The sequence below is a fragment of the Podarcis pityusensis genome (assembly GCF_964106645.2).
Source record: "Podarcis pityusensis genome assembly, chromosome: 17".
NCBI classification, from domain to species: domain Eukaryota; kingdom Metazoa; phylum Chordata; class Lepidosauria; order Squamata; family Lacertidae; genus Podarcis; species Podarcis pityusensis.
This window is the reverse complement of record NC_138042.1, coordinates 36,573,434-36,594,489: the sequence shown is the minus strand read 5'-3', so window position 1 is coordinate 36,594,489 and position 21,056 is coordinate 36,573,434. Positions and strand designations below refer to the sequence as shown.

The 21,056-nt window shown below is 40.0% G+C and overlaps 1 protein-coding gene and 1 long non-coding RNA gene across 8 annotated transcripts in view; one reads left to right on the top strand and one right to left on the bottom strand.

The window, feature by feature from the left end:
- Positions 1-3,892, top strand: part of LOC308466307 — a 101,706-nt gene extending 97,814 nt beyond the window's left edge. For 2 of the 4 annotated variants that reach the window (XR_013980708.1, XR_013980710.1), the window contains 2 exons: positions 855-1,325; positions 3,594-3,892. This is a non-coding gene — a long non-coding RNA (uncharacterized lncRNA). Of the gene's footprint in view, positions 1-790; positions 1,326-3,593 lie in introns of all 4 variants that reach the window. The other 2 variants (XR_013980709.1, XR_013980707.1) reach the window with 2 other exon arrangements.
- The window catches only part of PAX5 (paired box 5), a 253,791-nt gene that overhangs the window by 4,100 nt on the left and 228,635 nt on the right, over positions 1-21,056 (bottom strand). For all 4 annotated transcript variants that reach the window (XM_080986922.1, XM_080986919.1, XM_080986921.1 and 1 more), the window contains one exon: positions 9,496-9,582. In XM_080986922.1, the coding sequence (XP_080843048.1) occupies positions 9,496-9,582 (87 nt within the window). The remainder of the gene's footprint in view (positions 1-9,495; positions 9,583-21,056) is intronic.

The window sequence follows — 21,056 nt, the reverse complement described above, 5'->3', positions numbered from 1 at the left end:
AATGGACCAGCATCCACTGGAAAACAGATCCAGGTGGGACGGGAAGGAGAGAATGTAACATTTTAGGCGTGTGGTTATCTGTATCTAGTATCAGGGTTCATGCACTCTGTCTTGTTTCACACTCAAGTTAACAATATGTGTGAATGAACTATTCTGTATTGTTGTTGTTGTTTAGTAGTTTAGTCGTTTCCGACTCTTCGTGACCCCATGGACCAGAGCACGCCAGGCACTTCTGTCTTCCACTGTCTCCCGCAGTTTGGTCAGACTCATGTTTGTAGCTTCGAGAACACTGTCCAACCAACCACTGTTCTGTATTAACTACCACAAATATAATTCTCAGATCACCCAGTTTTGCATACACAATATATTTCAATGAGACACAGTTGATGCATTCAGATGGGAGGCATCAACTGATGAGAGATTAAGTGCACATGAGTAAAATAACTATCAGAAGCACACAGCCATAGTCATATTCTGTTGAACAGAACGATCGACTGTTTGCCTCTGCGCTTGCCTCTACCAGCTTCCACACCCAGAAATATTTGTTTGAACTTTACTTTGACACAGCAGTTGGTCTCAGTCAGGATCAGAGGTTTTTTAGCAACTGACATTTGAAAAAAATAAAATGAGTAAAGACTAGGAAAACAATATAAGAACAACTTCCTTCGGATGAAAATGGTTCTATAGGCCACTATTTTTCCTTATCTACCAAATTTGACCTTCTGTCTCATTTCTCACATGTGATATTTTTAACATAATCAGACTATTAAAATATAATTTTTCTCTGCAGCTCCCTGACAGCGTTTTATATATCTCCAGGGTTTGACTTTTCCCTCCTATTCACATTTCTGTAGTGAAATCAAAAAGGCCTGCATTTAAACTGAAAAATGAAAACTTCACATTGCAAAACATTCACTCTTTCACCCTGTCATTACACTCTCCTCTAGAATAAACTTGTCCATTCTTCTGTCATTTTTCCCTTTAATTCATATTATCATCAATTTATTTCTTGACACAGTCATTTCTGGCTCATACTTGTTCTCTAATCCTTTTATAGAAACCCATAGAAGTACTGATTCTAATCCTAATTGACTGGTTTCAAACCTTTTCACCTCATATGAAGCCATGCCAATATTGTCAATCTTGTGACCCCATCCTCTGTAACAACAGCTATATATATAGCTCAGGTGTAGCCAAAAGGGAGCCCTGTCAGGCTCACTTACATTTCACAATGTGCACAAATCACATCAGTTCAGAAGAGAGAACAGTGCATCAAACAAGATCTGCCATGATCAACATCAAGTCGAAAGTAATGAGTGAAAATGGTAAAGAAGTTATTACAACAAACCAGCATGAAATTGAATCATTTTTCTTCATTAGACTGTGTTGCTATTATCCACTTTTAGCATGTTTGTATTAAGTAGACTTTAAACACGCAAGCTCGCTAGGCTTCAGTGACTGAAACCTCTTGGGGTATGTGTGTGTGTGTGTGTGTGTGTGTGAGAGAGAGAGAGAGAGAGAGAGAGAGAGAGAGAGAGTTTTCATAAAAACCAGGGCAGCCATTATTACTTCAGTGCTTGTATGCCATACACAGTTTTCTCAAATATTTCTAAATTCATAGCTGTGTCAAGTTAGTAAAGCTGGACATTAAAAACCAATAAAGTTAAGCAATAAGATCTAATCATTGCTTCTGCAGTATTAGGTGTGTCTGGTGCTGTACAAATGTAGAAATTAATTCAAGACCTTGCTTGAAAATAACATAGACTACACAAAGAAGAGAGTATGCAGTGGAAGCAAAATACAGAGGGGAGAAAGTGGTTAAAATAAAAGTACGATTTTAGTAAATGCATATGCATAATTCAAGGCTAAATTCAAATTCCTAGGCTTGAATTAGCAGGCCTGATTGCTTCAAGCAAAGTTAGTTGTGAAAACCCCTTAGGCTTCAGCAACACAACTGAGCATTTTCTTACTAGAATCTGAAATGAATGAGCCTGTGAGTTATGACACATGGCAGGTGCCAGTCAGGTCATTTAAGAAGCCACAGAAAGGCGCTCATATACCACAGTGATGGGTTGCAGTCAGGCCCTGCATAGTACAAATAGTATTATGCTGAGATTACTGACATCAGCAACATGATTTATGTCATCTTTAGATGTTCTTATAACTGATGTGCTTATCAAATGACATTCCAAATAGTGAAGTAAGGAAATACATATCAGAAGTCTGATTAGATTGCTTCAGTTTGATCCATCTTTTTGCTTGCTGTAGCCCTCAAGGATGGCATTCAGAAGAACAGGCTGGGGAGTAAACAATGCTATGGGAATCTATCACACTCATTAGAAAAGTTACTCGAAGACAAAAAACATATTAAAGCATTTCTGGTCTATGCATTAAAATAATTGGTGGGGGAGGGAGGGATGTGTCTGCACTGGTTGAGTTCAGCTTTATCACAGATAAGTGGGAAGGCTATATAAAATATAAAAATCTAAATTAAGGGTAGCATCTGTCCTTAAAAAAATTCTTTGTTGTTAGGTAAATCCTTTTCGTGAAATGTCCTATAACTGAAAGATAATTGATAAAATATTCAGGTTGTGGGGGGAAATAAAATTTTTGGCTGGGCATAGTGTGTGTGTGTGTGTGTGTGTGTGTGTGTGTAATATTTAAATTATATCTTGTTCATTTTACAACCTATTGTGGAAGGAAATAGAAATGAAAATTATCCATGCAAAGCACAAAGAGCAATATTTTGGGACCCAATGTTCAGAATAGAAATTAAGTGAACAATATTGGGCTGTCCCATTTGTACAACACTGTTTCCCCAACAAGATCATGATCATCATCTCTTCTATTTTCTCAATCCTATAATATGTCTGAAAAATAGTGACCTGCCAAAGTCTATTCAGTCTGCGCCCATGAGTAACCCTCAATGGGACTTATTTGTGGGTAGACATAACTGGGACTGTGCTATCAATGAGTTTGCACTAAGTGTAGGGATTTGAAGGCAAGGCATCTAAGGCCTTATCCACATTTGAGCATTATTTAGCTGTTTTCCCCCATTAGAATGATACTGGATTAGTCCACACCCAGATTTATTGGAATTAGTGTATGAGGTGCAACTTCAGTCTTTTCTGTTCATACTAGTTGGGTCTTCCCTTTGGTCAAGGTTCCTCCTTCTAAATTGTTAATTCTATTATGCCAATTCAGTGCCAACAGGGCATGTGCACAAATAGATATGTGTGCACTTTTGTTTTTTTTTTTTGTTTTGGGAAATGAGCAAAAGCATACATTCAGGCAATTATAAATTATCAGCACACACATCCACAGTTTTTCGGTTTTGTGCAAACTTAACTGATCAGAATATATATATATATATATATATATATATATATAGCTAATGTAGTTTGCCTTTGCACTTTTCTGGTGTTGTGCAAATCTGAAGGATTAAAAGAAATATGTATAAATGGGACTACACTCCTTTCAGGAGCAGGCCATAAATCTTTTCGAGCATAGCGAAAAAAGAAATGAAAAGCACCATTTTCAGTTTGCTGCCCAATATCTGGTTAATATTTTTTTAATGTGGTTTACTTGTGCAGGGTTTTGGTTTTGTGCAAATGCGTGGGCTGAGAAGGAAAAAAACAACAAGGCTATGCTCCTCCATTTAGGAGTGAGCCAGAAAGTATTACAAGAACAGCCAGAAAAAAACATCGAGGAAGTAGTGGACATGGAAAGGAGAGTAGCAGAGCAAGGTTTGGGATTTGTGTTGTTTGAGGGTGATGTCATGTGGACTAGGCAAATTAAATGGAAACACAAAGAGCTGCAAACACACCGTAAACAAGCCTTGCAGTCCAACTTCAGCATTCTAATCTATTAAAATAATGGTATCAACCTCAAATTGTATCAAGAACCAGTGATTTTTGTATAATTTAAATAGTGCAAATCAGAAAGGGGTGATATTTTATGGAGGTCATGACAAAGGCCTTACTAACAATCTTATAACACCATGCTATGTGCTGATGTGCTGACAAGCATTTGCCATGTGGGGCAGCTGACAGAACACCAAGTCCTATAGCATTGCACTGGCTCTACCAGCCAGCCAAGAACACCCTATCAGTACAACCTTGACATAGTTTATGCAAGAGCCCTAAATAAATAAGGCTTCCACATGGTCACAAGTCACCAAGTTGCTGTAGCAGTTATTAGTTTTAACAGCAGCTACAGCCACACATGGCCAACCTTTTACCTTCTCAGCATCTCTAGTCTGTGCTAATTTGTTCTGCCCCCCCCCCCGGGCAAATAACTATTCTCATTTCACCCCTCTATTGCCTTTTGGGGAGACACAGGGGGCAACATTTTGTTTGTGGGCAGTAAACAAGCATTCACTAGAGATCTTCAAGTTTCAGTCCTCCCAGAGGCCTCTAGAAGGTAATGTACAGAAAGGAAGGCACTCAGATGCAAAATGCCCCTCCCCATAACTGTCTAGCAGATAATAAGTATTGCTGAAAGTTACTGAAAGCTATCTATAGGTACAACCAGATTAATTTTGTGATTAAGCATTCTGTTAAACATTATTAGGTTTCTTTTTTATAAAAGAATCTTGTTATGATCAGTTTAGTTACAAACCTTCAGCAGGCAGTGCAGGGCAGACTATTGCTGAACATATGAATAAAATATACAGCAGCAGGGAGAGTGTCTTCAGCAATATGTAGGGAATGTTGAGGAGCCCTGGCAGTGATTTCTGGTTGGTTGGTTGGTTGGTTGGTTGGTTGGTTGGTTGGATGGTTTGGTATTGCAGGGAACTATGGCCTGTCTGTGATATGCTAGCTTTTTACTTACAGGGAGTTATATATGTGGGAGATGGTTGTTTTTCAAAGCATCCTCTCAAACTGTAGTCTAAAGCGGCACAACCCATTCTCAGGACCATACCACTTCACTGTGCTGTACATGTAGACCAGGTGTTTGCCATTGGTCCCCAAGTGCTAAATAGCCAAGTAATGAGAAGTCAAATTATGTACATGTATGTGAGAACCAGCCCTAAGAGCTGCCCTCCATGGCTTTTTTAACCTCACAGTTGACACTTCAATCCACTCTACATGGGATTATGGCTTTCATACAGAGGTTTGAAACTAGCATTGAGTAGAGTAACAAAATGGTAATAGGAAACAGCTTCCCATTTGGGCCGTAAGCAACAAAAAGACCCTTAGCTCTAGCATAGTAAATGGCAATTTTGTACTGTAAAAAGCAGTGCGACACAGAATGCTATAGCCATCAATTACTCCCAAAGGATTTAAGGGCAAGGAATGTGATGGGTAGAGCTTAGGTGGCTCAATTACTTAGGGACTCAATTACTTAAAACAAAGAATCTGAATTTTAAAAAATGACAAAAATTCAAAATTATTTCTCTGCTAGAGGTCGCACATAACAACCTTGACATCCATAAATCTGGAAGTCTCTAAGGCACAATATCTCTCTGCTAGAGAGGTGACAATTAATTGGTATTTTACTTACCTCATCCGCATAGATTATGCAGGAGAATTCTAATCACCATGTGCTACACACATGTAAGGTCAGGGTGGGCCAGACTTTGACAGTAGTATAAAATGGATGTTGCTTATCCTCCTTATTAAAGTGAGGGAGTGGGTGTGCTACTCAGGGATTTGCTATAGCAGAAGCCAAGGGCCTGCCAGGAGATTTTCCAGAGCCAATGGGATTCTGCCTAACTGCAAAAGTATGTTGCTGAAACATGCCATGCATACACTGGACTGCACATTTGTAAGGGAAATCAAAATGATCAGGCAAGAGATTGAGGAAGGTGGAGGAGACCCTGGAAGAAAGGTGGTGTTGTTTTTTAAGAAGCTAAACTGCTTTCTTTTATAAACAGTTTCATAAAAACTGAAGACTATGTGGCACAAATATATTTGGATCTCAATATGGAGAAATAACTTTATTCCAGTCAAAAATCAGTATGTGCATGGATTCAAATACCCTATTATTCTCCCTTCAGCATTTTGCAATTTAAAAACTGAAAACAAACACTATAAAGCATAGCACGCAGCAAAAACTGATTACTGCCAATGGTTCTTAAGGGAGTTCAAATGGGCTTATGAAAAGTTTGGGTTTCCTGCTGGACACATTTCTTCTGCTGTTAAACAGGTTTTCCAGAGTTTCACATTATTTAGCAGAGATGAAAGTGGAGCAAATATATATGTTAAGGGAATGTAAGTTGAGTGGTTAATGTGCATAATAACCAGCTAATGAATATGAGAATATCTCTCTCTCTCTCTCTCTCTCTCTCTCTCTCTCTCTCTCTCCAGTCCTACCTTGGAAGTCGAACAGAATCCACTCCGGAAGTCCGTTCAACTTCCAAAATGTTTGGAAACCAAAGCATGGCTTCTGATTGGCTGCAGGAAGCTCCTGCAGCCAATCGAAAGCCGCGGAAGCCCCATTGGACGTTCGGGTTCCAAAAGAACCTTCACAAACCGGAACAATCACTTCTGGGTTTGCGGCATTTGGGAACCAAAACATCAGAGTTTCTGGGCATTTGGGATCCAAGGTACGAATGTATATATAATTTTTTACCACTACAGTGGTGCCCCGCAAGACGAATGCCTCGCAAGACGAAAAACCCGCTAGACGAAAGGGTTTTCCGTTTTTCGATGCGCTTCGCAGGACAAATTTCCCTATGGGCTTGCTTCGCAAGACGAAAATGTCTTGTGAGTCTTGAGATTTTTTTCGCTTCCCCCCCCCCTTTTTCTAAGCCACTAAGCCGCTAATAGCCTTTTAGCCGCTAAGCCGCTAAGCCGCTAAGCCTTTAATAGCCGCTAAACCGCTAATAGCGCTAATCCACTAAGCCGCTAATAGGGTTGCTTCGCAAGACGAAAAAACCGCTAGACGAAGAGACTCGCGGAACGGATTAATTTCGTCTTGCGAGGCACCACTGTATTCATAAAAAGTATCAGAGTGGTTTACAACAGTTATAACACCACACAATAAAAACCACATAAAAATGTTAAAATGAGAAACCATCTAGCTATTTTAAAAATATGCAGTATGCATTCATCATTGCCTGCATAAACCTGATGGTACATAAAAGTTTTCAGCGGGTCTTTTGAAAGTTGAACCAGGAGGCACTGGCTCAATTTCCATTGGCAAAGTGTTCTACAATACTGGACCAATGACATGAAAGGTTTAGCTTCTTGTTATCAAATGAGCTTTACCAACCAATGATGTTTCTGCAGATGATTTCAGTGATCAAGCTGGTATATAAAGGTCAGGAAGTGCACATAATCCTTCCATACACATTTCCCAGTAAATATACATAATCTCCAACAGCCCTTGGAAACTCTGCATATAACAACTGAATTTTGTACTTTATACTCTTTCTCTCCCAGCTAGGTTTCCCTTAAGCCCTTCCTAAATGTTTAAATCTTCCCTCCTCTGTGATTCTCATGGTGATTGACTCCATGGTGCTATTAAGCATTTCCCCTTCCTTAATAGCAGCATGGGAATAATTTCCATCTGTGTGGTGAAATGGGAGAGAAGATTTAAAAATTTCATCTCCCTGCAACAGCCCTTGTGCTGCTCAGCAAGCTGAGGAACAGCTGAAAATGATGAAAAGGGGGCTGGCCTGCAGAAAAAGTTAATATTTAGCTGGAGCCCCCCTTAAACCTCTTTGCTGCTCAGTGGAAGGGTGTGTTGTGGGCCATGTAAGAATAGGCATTGGGCTACAGGCATCCTGGGAACAGAGATTGTACACTTCTGAACATGAAATAGAAAAAAAATGCATGTTTCTTGGAAACTCTGTATGCAGACTGGAGATTGTGCATATTGCCCAGGAAATGTACAAAATTCAGAGATTATACAAATTTCAGTCACATGCACATTTCCAAAGTTCTCTTGGAAATTATGTCTCTTGACAGGGAAATGTGCATAATTCCGGCTTCATAGAAGAATTATGTGCAAATTTTCCATGAGGCCTAGTGAGTGTGCACAATGGCCAGTTGTTATGCACTTTAACTGCTCCATTTACATTCCCCTTAACTTACACACCATGGCCTGTGTGGCACTCTGAAACTGCCTTTAACTCCAAAATAAATGTGGCTGAATTTGTGCATAACCAGTGTTACAAAGACAACCTGCAGGAAGACTTGGGCTCTCATGCTCTACCCTTCTCCATTTTGGCTGCAAGGAGGGGTTAAAAAGCTATTGCTCTTTCATTTTAAATTAACTACAACTTGTTCTTAAGTTCAAAGGTAAACATATTGTAGTTAATCTTAATTAACCATGGGTTGTGAAGCAAGCTTACCACAGCAAACCATAACTAAGATAAGCTACCATTGAGGGTTTATATGTAATACTAAACTCCTATTAATCTAAATGGAAGCAGAAGCTTCCAGTGGCTGTGCTGAGGGAGTAGAGGGGAGCCAGAAAACTCAAGGCTTGTTGGAGTTCATCCTCATAATGCTAAACTGGTTCACCATTATGTGCAAACAAAACTTTTGCCGGTCTCCATCTTCTACAGAGTTATAGTAAATATACACCTTTCCATTTTAAACAGAATTCCTTAAAACTAAATCCCATGGAAATCAGAAAGGCTTCTGAGTAAAGTTTAAACTTATTTAGGAATGTGCTGTGAGTTTACAGATTGCTACTCAGAACGGATAATGAAAGGATGTGAAGCTATAGAAAAGTCATTCCAGAAAGTGGCCTTATATGCTTCAAAGATAATGGCATATAATGTGTAGTACTGCATGTGCTGTACTGCATTTGCACCAGTGCCTTTGGAAGCATAAGTAATAAATTGTTCGTTGTCAAGCTAAAATCTGGCATATTTCCATGCTCTTTCTTTTCTTGGTGGCGATAATTTATATGATATAGTTCAAAGTAAGCTATACATTCTTTAGGCTAGAGGGGGCTGCACTGTCTTTTGGTTTAGTAACTCCACTGGTGTTAGCCTCTTTTGGTGCATAGCAAGTGTATAGATGTCAACTTCCCTAGAGATGGGGGAGAAATCTGGTTTGTGCACTTCCTGAAACAATACACAAACTGAAACATATCTATCTTTCAGAATTCACACTTCTCCAAAATTTGTGAAACAGCCCTGCAACCAAATAATGTACATACAAAAGTCCATATACTGAAGTGTGCAAAAAAATATATACATTAATGAAACTAACATACAAAACATATTAGGAAAAACTGCATGCAAAAATTTCCACATTGGGAGACATAAACACTAAATGCTGACAAATTCTCATAACTTTGTTGTTGTTGTTTTTTAAAAAAGAAACCAACAACACACAAACTGATGGAGAAATGTGGTGACTGCACTTTAGAATAGAAACATGAAAAGCTAAGAGAAAGTGAAAATGGTTGATTCATCCATCCCCATCACTACTCATCTTTCCCAGTTATAGCCAGTATGGCAGTCCCATGCTTGCCCCCACTTGCCTTTTGAACTATGGTGCTGATGGTCCAGTTGTAATGGGAAAAACTTACCTAGCAATCCAGGATTAGGAAATCTCCAGGAATCATTGTATGTGGAATACTGTGGATGGCTATATGGACTTCCGGAAAACTCACTCCCTGCATTCAAAAAGAAAGGGAATATTATATAAAATTTAATAAAATTTAATAAACAAGATTAAAGTAATTGACTGATGGAAACATATTGAATTCTAGCAGATGACTTGATAGTAAGAGACAGCTTTCTTTGTAGAAGAGCCTAATGTGTGGTATGCTCCCCCCAGAGAGGATTGCCTGCTGCCCACACTTCTTTGGTGTGAGGCAAATACCTTTATTATTTTCCTAGACTTTTTAAACTGCTAGTGATGCTGATATTATACTGCAGTTACACCTGCTGTTCTTATTCTACTAGTATTTTATCTGTGTTACAGTTGTTATTATTTTATTGCTTTAGTATTGCTAGCCACCTTAGAAATACATGTATTGAAGAAACAGGACGACAATCTATAAAAGTTAACTGCACATATAGGCATATATGGGGGAAATACCTGCTGACCACAAGGTTGGAGACAAGCTTTCTCTAGGCATTATTTTCACACCTGAATTGCAAATAAAGTTTTTGTCTTAGATTGATTTTCACAAGCAAGCAGCAAATAAATGGAGTTGAAAATAACTTTAATTTCCGTGTCTACAAATCCCAAATGTGATTTGACAGCATTTGAATATCTGAATGGCAGTTTCTGAATAAAAATCAACAGCATGAACTTTCGCATTTGCCGTGTATTTGCTTTCTCAAGTTTTCAGGTTCACTATTTGGCACAGCAAAAAGACTGCCTAACTAATCCAGGAAGGGAGATCTGTGTGTAGAAACATACCAAGTCAGACCATAGATCCACCAGTGTATTGTCTACACCGACTGGCAGGGGAGGGTTTCATACAGGAGATTTTCCCAACCCTGCCTGGAGTTGCTGGGGATTGAACCTGAGACACATCCTTCCACCAATGAAAGTAGTCTTCACTGTGCATGGTAGCAGCTGAGAATACAAATGTGCACCTGGATGTGCCTCCCCATTCACACTGTGATGCCTGCTAAAGCTCCCTTGAACTGGCTAGATACATCTTTTGATGTGCATTCTATCCAGGGTCGCCACTTTAGCTTCTTTTCCTGTGTGTGTACTGTGCTATTTTCCTCTTGGGTTGTGTACTATAATTTTTCTTTAGAACCATGGTTGGTATTCAACCATGTTTCACTCAGAACAGACCTTCTGAAATGACTGTCCATGACTAAGAAGGGTCTACTTTCTACAGTGAGTTGACTACTAACACTACTTTTCATCTGGAAGCCACTACCTGTACTAACACAACTAGGGAAGGAAGCCAACTTTTTCTGTGCCACCAAGCAAACTAAACATAGGCTTAACCATTTAATATATGGTTAAAAATGTGTTGGTACAAAATCAGTTTGTGTCAGAGTAACACCAGCACAACAACAAGGGAAAATATGGCACTCCTCTATTTATTTGTTTGTTTGTTTGTTTGTTTGTTTGTTTTCAAGAAAGAGAAACTGGCAAATGACACAAACTCTGTTTAGTCAACTTATCTGTGTGGAATGAATCTGTGTGGATGGGGAGGGAACTTATCCACTGGCTCCTACCACAACAATCATGCTTTCATCATAGCTTCAAAACAGAATGTTTTCGCCTAGGCTCTGCTTGCCTGATCTGTATCCTGCATTTTTATGACCTTCATCATAGGTGCATGATAAAAACAGAAAGTGCTTTAAAGGACTAGTTCACATAGTAATTTTTCACAGTTTTTTCTCCACACACCTGGGGTTGTGTAGTAAGAGGTGTGCTTCATATCTTCTCTACGAATTATTCTGATCAAGGATGTTTGGGAGGAAATTTGACATGACAGGGAGGGAACAGGTCGTTTATTGATACTTAACATGAATCTGCGGTTAAGGTATCGGCTTTGGGTACACATGTACTTTTAACTCTGGCTGAGGGAGTCAGGAAATTTACCAGACTTCACATTCAAACCCCATCAAGATAGTTCAGGATGTGTCTGAAGGTGAATCAACACTGCTTCCCCACCAATAAAAATATATACTTCAAATATTAACTGGCTAAGCTGGTATGGTCCATCTACAAGACTATTTGACCTCAGTTTAATGGGGAGCATTGCTTTTGGAAGCTGCCCCATATATCTCTTTGTGAGGTAGAAGGAATTGACGTAAGGTGTGATGTGCAAACAATGACTCCCCATCTCCAAATGAAACTTGAGGTGTAAAGTCCCAGAATGGACCGTGGCTTCAACTGAGCATGAAAATAATGTAGGAATTGTTTTTGTATGAAGTAGCACCAAAATAGGTGGCAAAATAGGTTGATTTTAGCTGTGCCAGCAAAACAAGCTCTTTCAGGGGTGGGGGAAGCATAGCTGGACTGGATAAATCAGCCCAAACTCCTTAGGAGCCACTTCACACAGAGAAAAGGGCCCTTTCACTTTATCTTTTCTGCTTCAGCCATGCTGCCAGCACCATGTGGGAAAAAGGTATTTCCGTTTCTTTTTTAACTGGAAGGCAAGAACTAGATTGAATAGCTAAATAAACCTGCAATGTGCCCCCAAATAAGAACCAAATTTAAACAATATTTCAGTCTTAGAAATGGTTCTGTTAGCAAAACTGTACATCTGACTCCTTTTCCTTTCCTGCTTGCTCAACTCAAACCCCGTTTTCTTTCCTTCCAACATGCAACTGACCCACTCTTCGTCTGGGACAACTAGTGGCTCTCTCAGATGTTGTCCCATTGGCAGTTGGCTTTAGTAGCATGGGATAACAAGATGTTTATTAAGTGCCTGGATGAGTAACATGCTTATCTCCTTATCTAAAGTGTTTGGGGAACAGTTCCTCCTCATGATATTTATTATGTAAAAGTTATCTGAGCATAGAGATACATTTTGTAAGCTTTCTGCCTTGACCACAATCACCTATACTGCTATATTCCCATTGGCAAGAAAATGTCCCAATGTATCCAAACAAGGTTTGTAACTTCTTCACTTGCAAGTTGTTTCATGCAGTTTGAAGTTACCCAGGCAACGGGGATGGGCCTCCTTGCTACATCCACTGTCTTTAGCTGAAATGTCCACCAATTAAATCCAAATCCAAATTAGTTTTCTTTACCTTCACTCAGCTAGAATCTTTTATTTTGAAAGGATTCTTGCAGCAGGTTGGAGTTTGAGACTTCGCTCCCACAGAGACTTGATACTGCAAAGTTTGCTGGCTCAATCGCCACTCCCCCCCCCCCTTGCTCCTTTCAGACAGGAGTTTAGGGGGTTGCTTGAGAGCCTTTTGCAAGCCACTGGACCCTTTGGAACCTCAGGAGAGCCTCTTGAGGCTTTTTAGGGGATGCAACTCGTCTTATTGCTTCCCCCCTCTCTCCGTGGGGCTCAAGCCCGTATCTCTTTATCAGAGCAAATGGACTTGCACTCCATTCTCCATTAGCAAGAAGCAGAAGTCCCCTTAACACAACATATTCTAATTGGGTATTGTATTAATTACTTTTTTAAAAAAAATCACATTGACATTGGTATATATAACAAATACTATTAAGATGTAACTTCATGTATCAGTGGGGAGGTGATCATTTTCTATATTTTTTAATCCTGAAGGCCACTCTGTCCTCCATACTGGGGAATGGGTGGGGGATCCAGAAAAGTATTTTGCCCTACAAACTGGCCTTCTTCATGAGTGGTCAGGCTGCCTAATAAAGCTGACATCATCCCACAGTTAAAGAACACGTGTTCTGACTAGGGCTCGAATTTTGGTTCTCCCAGTCTCTCATTTTTCCAATCCTAAATTCAGTTCTCTGCATTTTTGCACCAATTTGCACTATATATGAAATTCTTCAGCATTTTTACTGCAAGTTTCTGTTAATATTTTTTTCTATGCAGTTTTAACTAGCACACATTTTTGCAAGCAATTTTTAAAATATAATGCATTTGTATATGTTATCTTTGCAAATGTATTCATTTTTATGCACATTTCCCCTAATGTATGCATTGTAAAATTTGGATATCAAATTTCGAAGGACATCTGTATTTCAGTTCTTTTGTTACAGAAAGTGTGAATTTGATACACTTGGCTTTAAATCATATTCCCCCCTCCCTAGTTCTGACATTGCCAGGGCATCATATACAAAACTCAAAAGACAAATGTGTTAATCCATGGTGTAACTAGATGTATCAAGAAATGCATGGATCCCACCTACCCACTGGCTTCCCCACATATCACATGCTGGCCTTCCTTACTTTCTGCATTTCCCAAGTCCATTTTGAGTCATTAACTATAACTTGTGGAGAGCAAGGAAATGCAAAAGGCAGTGGCACCACATTACACATTTCTTTTGCTAGATGTTACTAGGGTGATAACACATGGGAAGATCTACCTAGGCCTTAAAACTTGAAAACATTTTGCTTTCCCTTGTGTGTGAAAGTGTAAACTAAGTTTTTTATATGATTTTGAGCAAAATCTGTAAGGACTGTCAGAGACAAGATTTTTTTTTCAGGTTCTTGCTCCAATCCCAAGGGCTATTGCCAGTTAGGCTATGCCTACCATTATAATCACAGCATCTAAATTTATTAAATGAGAAACAAGCAAAACACATCAGCACGCACTTAAAGACGAGGGGTATGTTATGACACTGCGGAGAGAATGATTGCTGCACTATTGGCATACAGCACTTTCCCATTACTCAGGTATCTGCTTCTGTTCCATGCAAGGTTTGATTAACCATGTTCTACAAATTAAAGTCATTATGCAAATATTACCTCTATATCTTTAACATATATAAGCATTACACACAGACACACACCATACAGCACAAACTGGATTGGTACAGCCCACAGAGTTAGCTGTGACATTATGTGAGCCAGTTTGCTCATTCCTGACTCCTTGGTGAACCTAGTACATGAAGGAAGCAAGTAGGATAATAGTATATTCCGGCACATCCTAACAAAGAACCCAAGTTCAGAACTTGCCTCAATTTCCCTAAAAGGGAGCTATGATAACAAACAGGTTTATTATTCTCAATATCTGAAATGCCACTCCATTCCTAAAGGACCTTGCATGTTTCTTGCACCACCTCTTCACACAACAGGGAGCTTTTTAAGAGGAGTTATTCCATCATCGCCATATGGTAGTGGGGGGGGGGGAGAGGCCCACTGCAGGTCTCATGAACTCTCCCTGCCTCTGGCTCAGGTAAATCTCCTCCGTACTCCTGCAGCTAGCTAATCAGGAACAGCCAGACTGCCATTCTCCTGCCTGTGTGTTGTAAAGCAGGAAAATTCACTTTTCTAACAATAATCAACACTCCTGCACAAGTATCAGTTGAAGTAAGCTGACATTTCATTCTCTGATTTTGTTCCCACCACTACTTCCACCTCTACTCGCTGCTATCCTCTCTCCCTCTCTCTCCCTCTCGCTCTCTCTCTCCCTCTCCACACACACACACACACACACACACACACACATCTCTAGGCCTCTCTGGGGGACGCTCTAGTGCCTGACAGGCTGAGGCTTCCAATTCTCTGTTTTTTATGCCTCAGTGGTCAGGGTGTCAGGCTCCTGCAGTACAGACCAGCCAAGAGCTAGAGGAGTCACTGAATACCATCAGTTCGGTGACAGTATTGCTCGCTTCATCCCACATACTCTGCATATCCATCAGCCATGCAAAAGGAAAAAAAGCGGAGTGGGGCGGGGGGGGAGAAGCAAGCACGAAACAGAATGGGTAGGAAGAGACTAAAAGGAAAGCCACCGGCCCTCCTATTAGCATCACAGGCCTTGGACAGACAAATGGAGCAGGAGTACAGTGAAACTAAACGAGATGAATGAACACTGCATGAGTGCCTCGTGATTTCCAGCAGATACTCCTGCACCCATCAGATATACTTCTTGACAGCACTGTTTAATGATCAGCCCAGTCAAAAGCAATACTATGCATCAGCTACCCAGGGGAGTTGTGTGTGCTTGTCTGTAGGAAGGGGTGGTGGTGAGAGAGGTAGACGATTAGGAAGATGAAATATTTTGCAAAACAAAGGTTCAATACATTGTGGAGGGTTTTTTTCTTAGTAATTATGCAGCTATGCCCTTCATTAAGACAGCACCTTTTTAAAGATTATCATGTCACCCACCTACAATGCAGAAATGTTTTTCAGCCAATAACACACAAAGAAACGGCACAATGATTTCCATTGCCTATGTCCCACGACTCTAAAAAATGCTTCTAATGTTTTCCATAGAAAGGTCAAGATTTATTATAACTGTAATTCAGGACCATTGACCTAGCTGACAACCTGCTGGACTTAGTATTAAGTATCATTCATTTAAATTGTGGCAGTACAGGGCAACAGGGCTTGTCAGATTCAAATTTGGTCAACAAAAATACATGTCTGGTTGGCTGGCAGTATTTAAGACTTACAATGTTCTACACTCGCCACTTTTTGGAATCGTAAGAAGTTTCAGGACAATTTTGCAGGGTAAGTTTTGTTATGAGGTGACTAGTGAAGTACCTGCATATTTACAAATATATAGAACAAGAGGAATGCAAACAGAAACACAAACAGGCAATTCTAGTTGTACAGTAGCATTACTCACCCACCCCAAAGCAACATAGACCCTTGCAGCTCCTCAAGGCTGCTTCTTGCAGCCATCCCCCGCCCCATCCACATTTTCTTAATCTAGCCAGATTTTTAAAATGCAACCCTATCAAACCCCCGCCCACTCAGCTCTCTTGACCAAACTAGTTTCAGCCCAAAACTTAATAAAGAACCTGCATTTTAGATTCAAGAACAGAAATTTTATACATCTCAGATACTGATACTCTCAAAGTGGAGACCACATAAGAATGGAGGCAAGTGAGGATGAGCCTATGTTTGGCTTGACTAATCCTGAGACATCTTTACTGGTCACAAAACTAAAAACTCATTCTGTTTTGCATTCACTTTGTGTCTTGCCAGTTTAACTTACAAATCTGGTCTGAATCAGATGGTGGTGGTGGTGGTGATGATGATGATAATAATAATAGTTGTTATTATTATTATCATTATTATTACTGTACCCCACCCATCTGACTGGGTTGCCCCAGCCACTTTGAGCGGCTTCCAATAAAATATAATGGGACAAACATTAAACATTAGATATGTTAAATCCAAAGCTCTTCCCCACACCCAGCAGTGGGGAATCTAAAAAAAAAAGCCAAGATCTGACTTCACAGACCTTCTTAATGGTGTAATCTGACTCAGACACACGAAAACCTCACCTAAATCTCCCCCCCCCCTTGCCTCATAATTCAGGTTGTGCAAAGAGCTGATGCACACACCTAGTAGATACTAACTTGGCATTTAATAACATCGCCAAGTTAAAAAAGACAGTTGTGAAACTCTAATTCTAGTTACCCCTATAACTCTTCCACTATCTTGTACCAACTGTTCTTTCTTAAAACATGTTGAAAGAATGGATTCCCACCCACTTTTCTGTCTTTTAGTATATACTTGTAGAAATTGTAACAGTATGCTTCCACTTCCTTTTTTCAATTATATGTACAGAAGTATACATATAATAATTAAAAGATGTAAAAATATGACAAAAATTGTCCCTATTTCTCATAAGATACCTTGTATTTCTAAGACAGAGGGATGGAGGCAGCCATTTAACCATTTGTAAAGTATAAAAAGCAGAGACATCACCTTGCCAACAAAGGTCCATATAGTTAAAGCTGTGGTTTTCCCAGTAATGATGTATGAAAGTGAGAGCTGGACCATAAAGAAGGCTGATCGCAGAAGAATTGATGCTTTTGAATTATGGTGCTGGAGGAGACTCTTGAGAGTCCTATGGACTGCAAGAAGTTCAAACCTATCCATTCTGAAGGAAATCAGCCCTGAGTGCTCACTGGAAGGACAGATCCTGAAGCTGAGGCTCCAATACTTTGGCCACCTCATGAGAAGAAAAGACTCCCTGGAAAAAACCCTGATGTGGGGAGAAGGGGACGACAGAGGACGAGATGGTGGGACAGTGTTCTCGAAGCTACCAGCATGAGTTTGACCAAACTGTGGGAGGCAGGGGAAGACAGGACTGCCTGGCGTGCTCTGGTCCAGGGGGTCACGAAGAGTCAGGCACGACTAAATGACTAAACAACAACAACAAAGTATAATTGTATCCACAACCCTAGTATAATATTAATAAAATGGATGGTGTTTCTATCTGAAACAAAATTCCCAGATTCAAATGTTGGGGAAAAATTGCAGTTTGGCTAACTTGTTTTTCTGCTATTCTTTAAAAATAAATCCCAAGTTTTGCCAGTTTTGAGATAATGATATTAAATATTAACTTGCAAATGTATATATAACTAAGTTCCATAAGTGAACAGACTTTTTGGTATTCTGTCTTTAACATTCCTCTCTTTTTTTGGAGGAACGTGGCTCATAATTCCCCCCCATAGTAGTCATTAACCAGGGCGTTGAGATATGCATGGCTGCATGGAGAACAGGGCTAAATACTACATTTAGCAAACTAAGTATACTAAAACAGTTTGCTTTTTATGTATTCTCATTATGAAATAGCAGTTAAAACACACACAGCTTTAAAATCTATTACTAAAAGAGGGCTGTTTGCAAGTGGACTTAAATACAATGAGGGGAAGTTTCAGTGGATAAACTAAAAAGCTGCAAAGTTCCTCTGTTTAAGAAGAGTATTTCCCTGCAATTGTTAATCTGAACTACTGGTATTTTAAATCTAGCCATTTGTGCCATAGGAAATGCCAGGAGAGTGCCATATTTTTTAGCTGCTGCAATGCCAGTCTATACTACAATAAAGCAAAGTAATTATGTCCAACATTATGAAACACTGTTTGAAGCAAACTGACCCAAATACAAAACCAATGATTAGAACTGCCGTTGGGTTTTCAGTTCATGTATTTTGCACATGCAGCACTGTCCTGTTATCATTTTCTCTAAAGAATCCTACCCATGTGCCATTCTAATTCCTTAACAGAATTTGTTTAGTTACAGAAATACCACAATCGTCTCACAATTACGACTTTGTTAAGATACGTTTATTTATTTTCCTCATTTATATCTGTCTTTCTGTGCTATCAGATGCCTCTTTCAAAATGAATCCCAACTATAAAATAACTTTGCAAATATATTAGGGATGGTTCACACCTGCAGCATCAAACAATATCGTAACATGTTAGGGTGACTTTAGATGGCCAAATTACTAAGTAGTTAAATGGGTGGAAGTTTGCTGGGTCCTTAAAGCACTGGTGGACAACAACATTTGAGAGATTGTTGGATTCCCACCTCCATCAGCCCCAGCCATCATGGTTAATGGTCAGAGATGATGGAAGCTGTAATCCAATAACATCTGGAGAACCAGAGGTTCCCAATTCCTTCATTAAAGGAAATGGCAATACTTTATTGTACCCAGGAACTTTATTGTACCCAGAAGATATGAACATCCAGTGGCTAATGTTCCTTTCCTGGGCAGTGTGCTCAAATGTGTAGTTGCTGGCCAGCTCCAGGTATTCTTTGATAAAACTGATACTCTAGATCCGTTTCAGTTAGGTTTCAAGCTTGGTTTTGGAACAGAAACTTCTTTGGTTGCCTGTGGGGTGTTTGCCTATAGAAGAATAGGGGAAGTATGACCCTGCTGATTCTTTCATGCCTGTCAACACCTTTTGATACCATCAGCCATGGTGACTTTCTTGATAAGCTAGCCAGGTTGAGTGTTGGAGGTACTGTTTTACAGTGGTTCTATTCCCACTGAGGCAGCTGATTCCAGAAGAAGGTGCTGGAGGAATTCTGCTTGATTTCATGGCATTGGAGTCCCACAGAGTTCTATGTTATCTTCCATGCTGTTTGATATTTACATGAATTACTGAGTAAGATTATCCAGACATTTAGAGTGTGGTGTCATCAGTATGCAGATGACATCCAGCTCTACTTTTCATTTTCTACTTCTCTCTTTTTTTCTTTTTCTTTTTTTGGAATGAGGTCCAATAAATAGCTGCTCAAGACAGCGGTACTGTTAGTGAGTGGTTCATCTGTCCAGGCAAGTAGTGCCAAAGCTGTTCTGGATGGTGTAACTCTGCCTGTAAAGGAATAGTTTGGAGGTGCTCATTGATCCATCTTTGTCACAGAGGTACATGTGGTTTAGGCTGGCACACCATCTACAACACTACCTGGACAGAGATAACCTGGCTTCAGTGACCTATGCCCTGATATTAAAAGGTGTTCCTGTGCAAAACATGCAGAAACTTCACCAAACAGCAAATATTAAAACATTTCAAAATATTTTCAGAATAGAAATCTGAAATTTGTAACTGAAAATATAAAAACCCATGGAGAAAAAAGCAAGGGAAATAAATTATTCCTTAAAAACAATTCCAGCCAAGATACCCAGTTGCTCAGGATAATGTTTTCCCAATTCAGTATTTTATGTCATAGATTTACCAAGGGATAGGTGTGGGAACGTGGGTGGCACTGTGGGTTAAATCACAGAGCCTAGGACTTGCCGATCAGAAGGTTGGCGGTTCGAATCCCCGTGACGGGGTGAGCTCCCGTTGCTCAGTCCCTGCTCCTGCCAACCTAGCAGTTCGAAAACACATCAAAGTGCAAGTAGATAAATAGATACCGCTCTGGCGGGAAGGTAAATGGTGTTTCCATGTGCTGCTCTGGTTCGCCAGAAGCGGCTTAGTCATGCTGGCCACATGACCCGGAAGCTGTACGCTGGCTCCCTCGCCCAATACAGCGAGATGAGGGCCACAACCCCAGAGTCGGTCACAACTGGACCTAATGGTCAGGGGTCCCTTTACCTTTACCTAGGTGTGGGAAAGCCTTGCCACTTGGTATGTCTGCTTAGTGAGGAAGCCTCTTGTATTCAAGGAGACTCCTCTGCATTTTGGAACTTCCCCTCTAAAACGTGTCATGCATCAATGTTATTGGTATTTCATCAACAGGTAAAGATTTACCTCCTTGCCGAGGCCTTTGGGAGAGGGTGAGGTTTAGTGTCTGAAGCTGTGTTATCTGAATTACTTGTTTGCCTGCCTTCATGAAGGATATTGTTGTTGGGTTTTTTTAAGTATTGATATACTATTTTTATGTGCATGATATGTTGTTCAAAATGTTGTTAATTGGTGTTTTAACATTGTATGCATTCCTGCCCCAAAACCATGCAATGAGTGGCAGGTTATAAATGTTGGCAATTAACAAATAAATAATAAAACCAGGGTTCTAAAACATGCAGGAGCCTCTGTGAGTACAGGTGGCTTCCTCATTGCAGCCAGTTGCCCTGGAAAACATGGAGGGCAATGGAGATAAGGTGCGCTCAGGCACACTCTTCCCATCTTGCATGTTTGTTAAGCCATATTGTGCAGTGCTTTTGTGAGCTGTCCATTTTTTATGGGATAGAGACAAATGCCCATTTGGGAAGGTTTCTATGGAAAGTGCTTCCCTATTTCTAACACCTCAAATTATTCTTAAAATGAAGAGGAAGAGCGTGGGGCTGTTTAAGAATGGGAGTTACTTGTTCCTGGCAACCC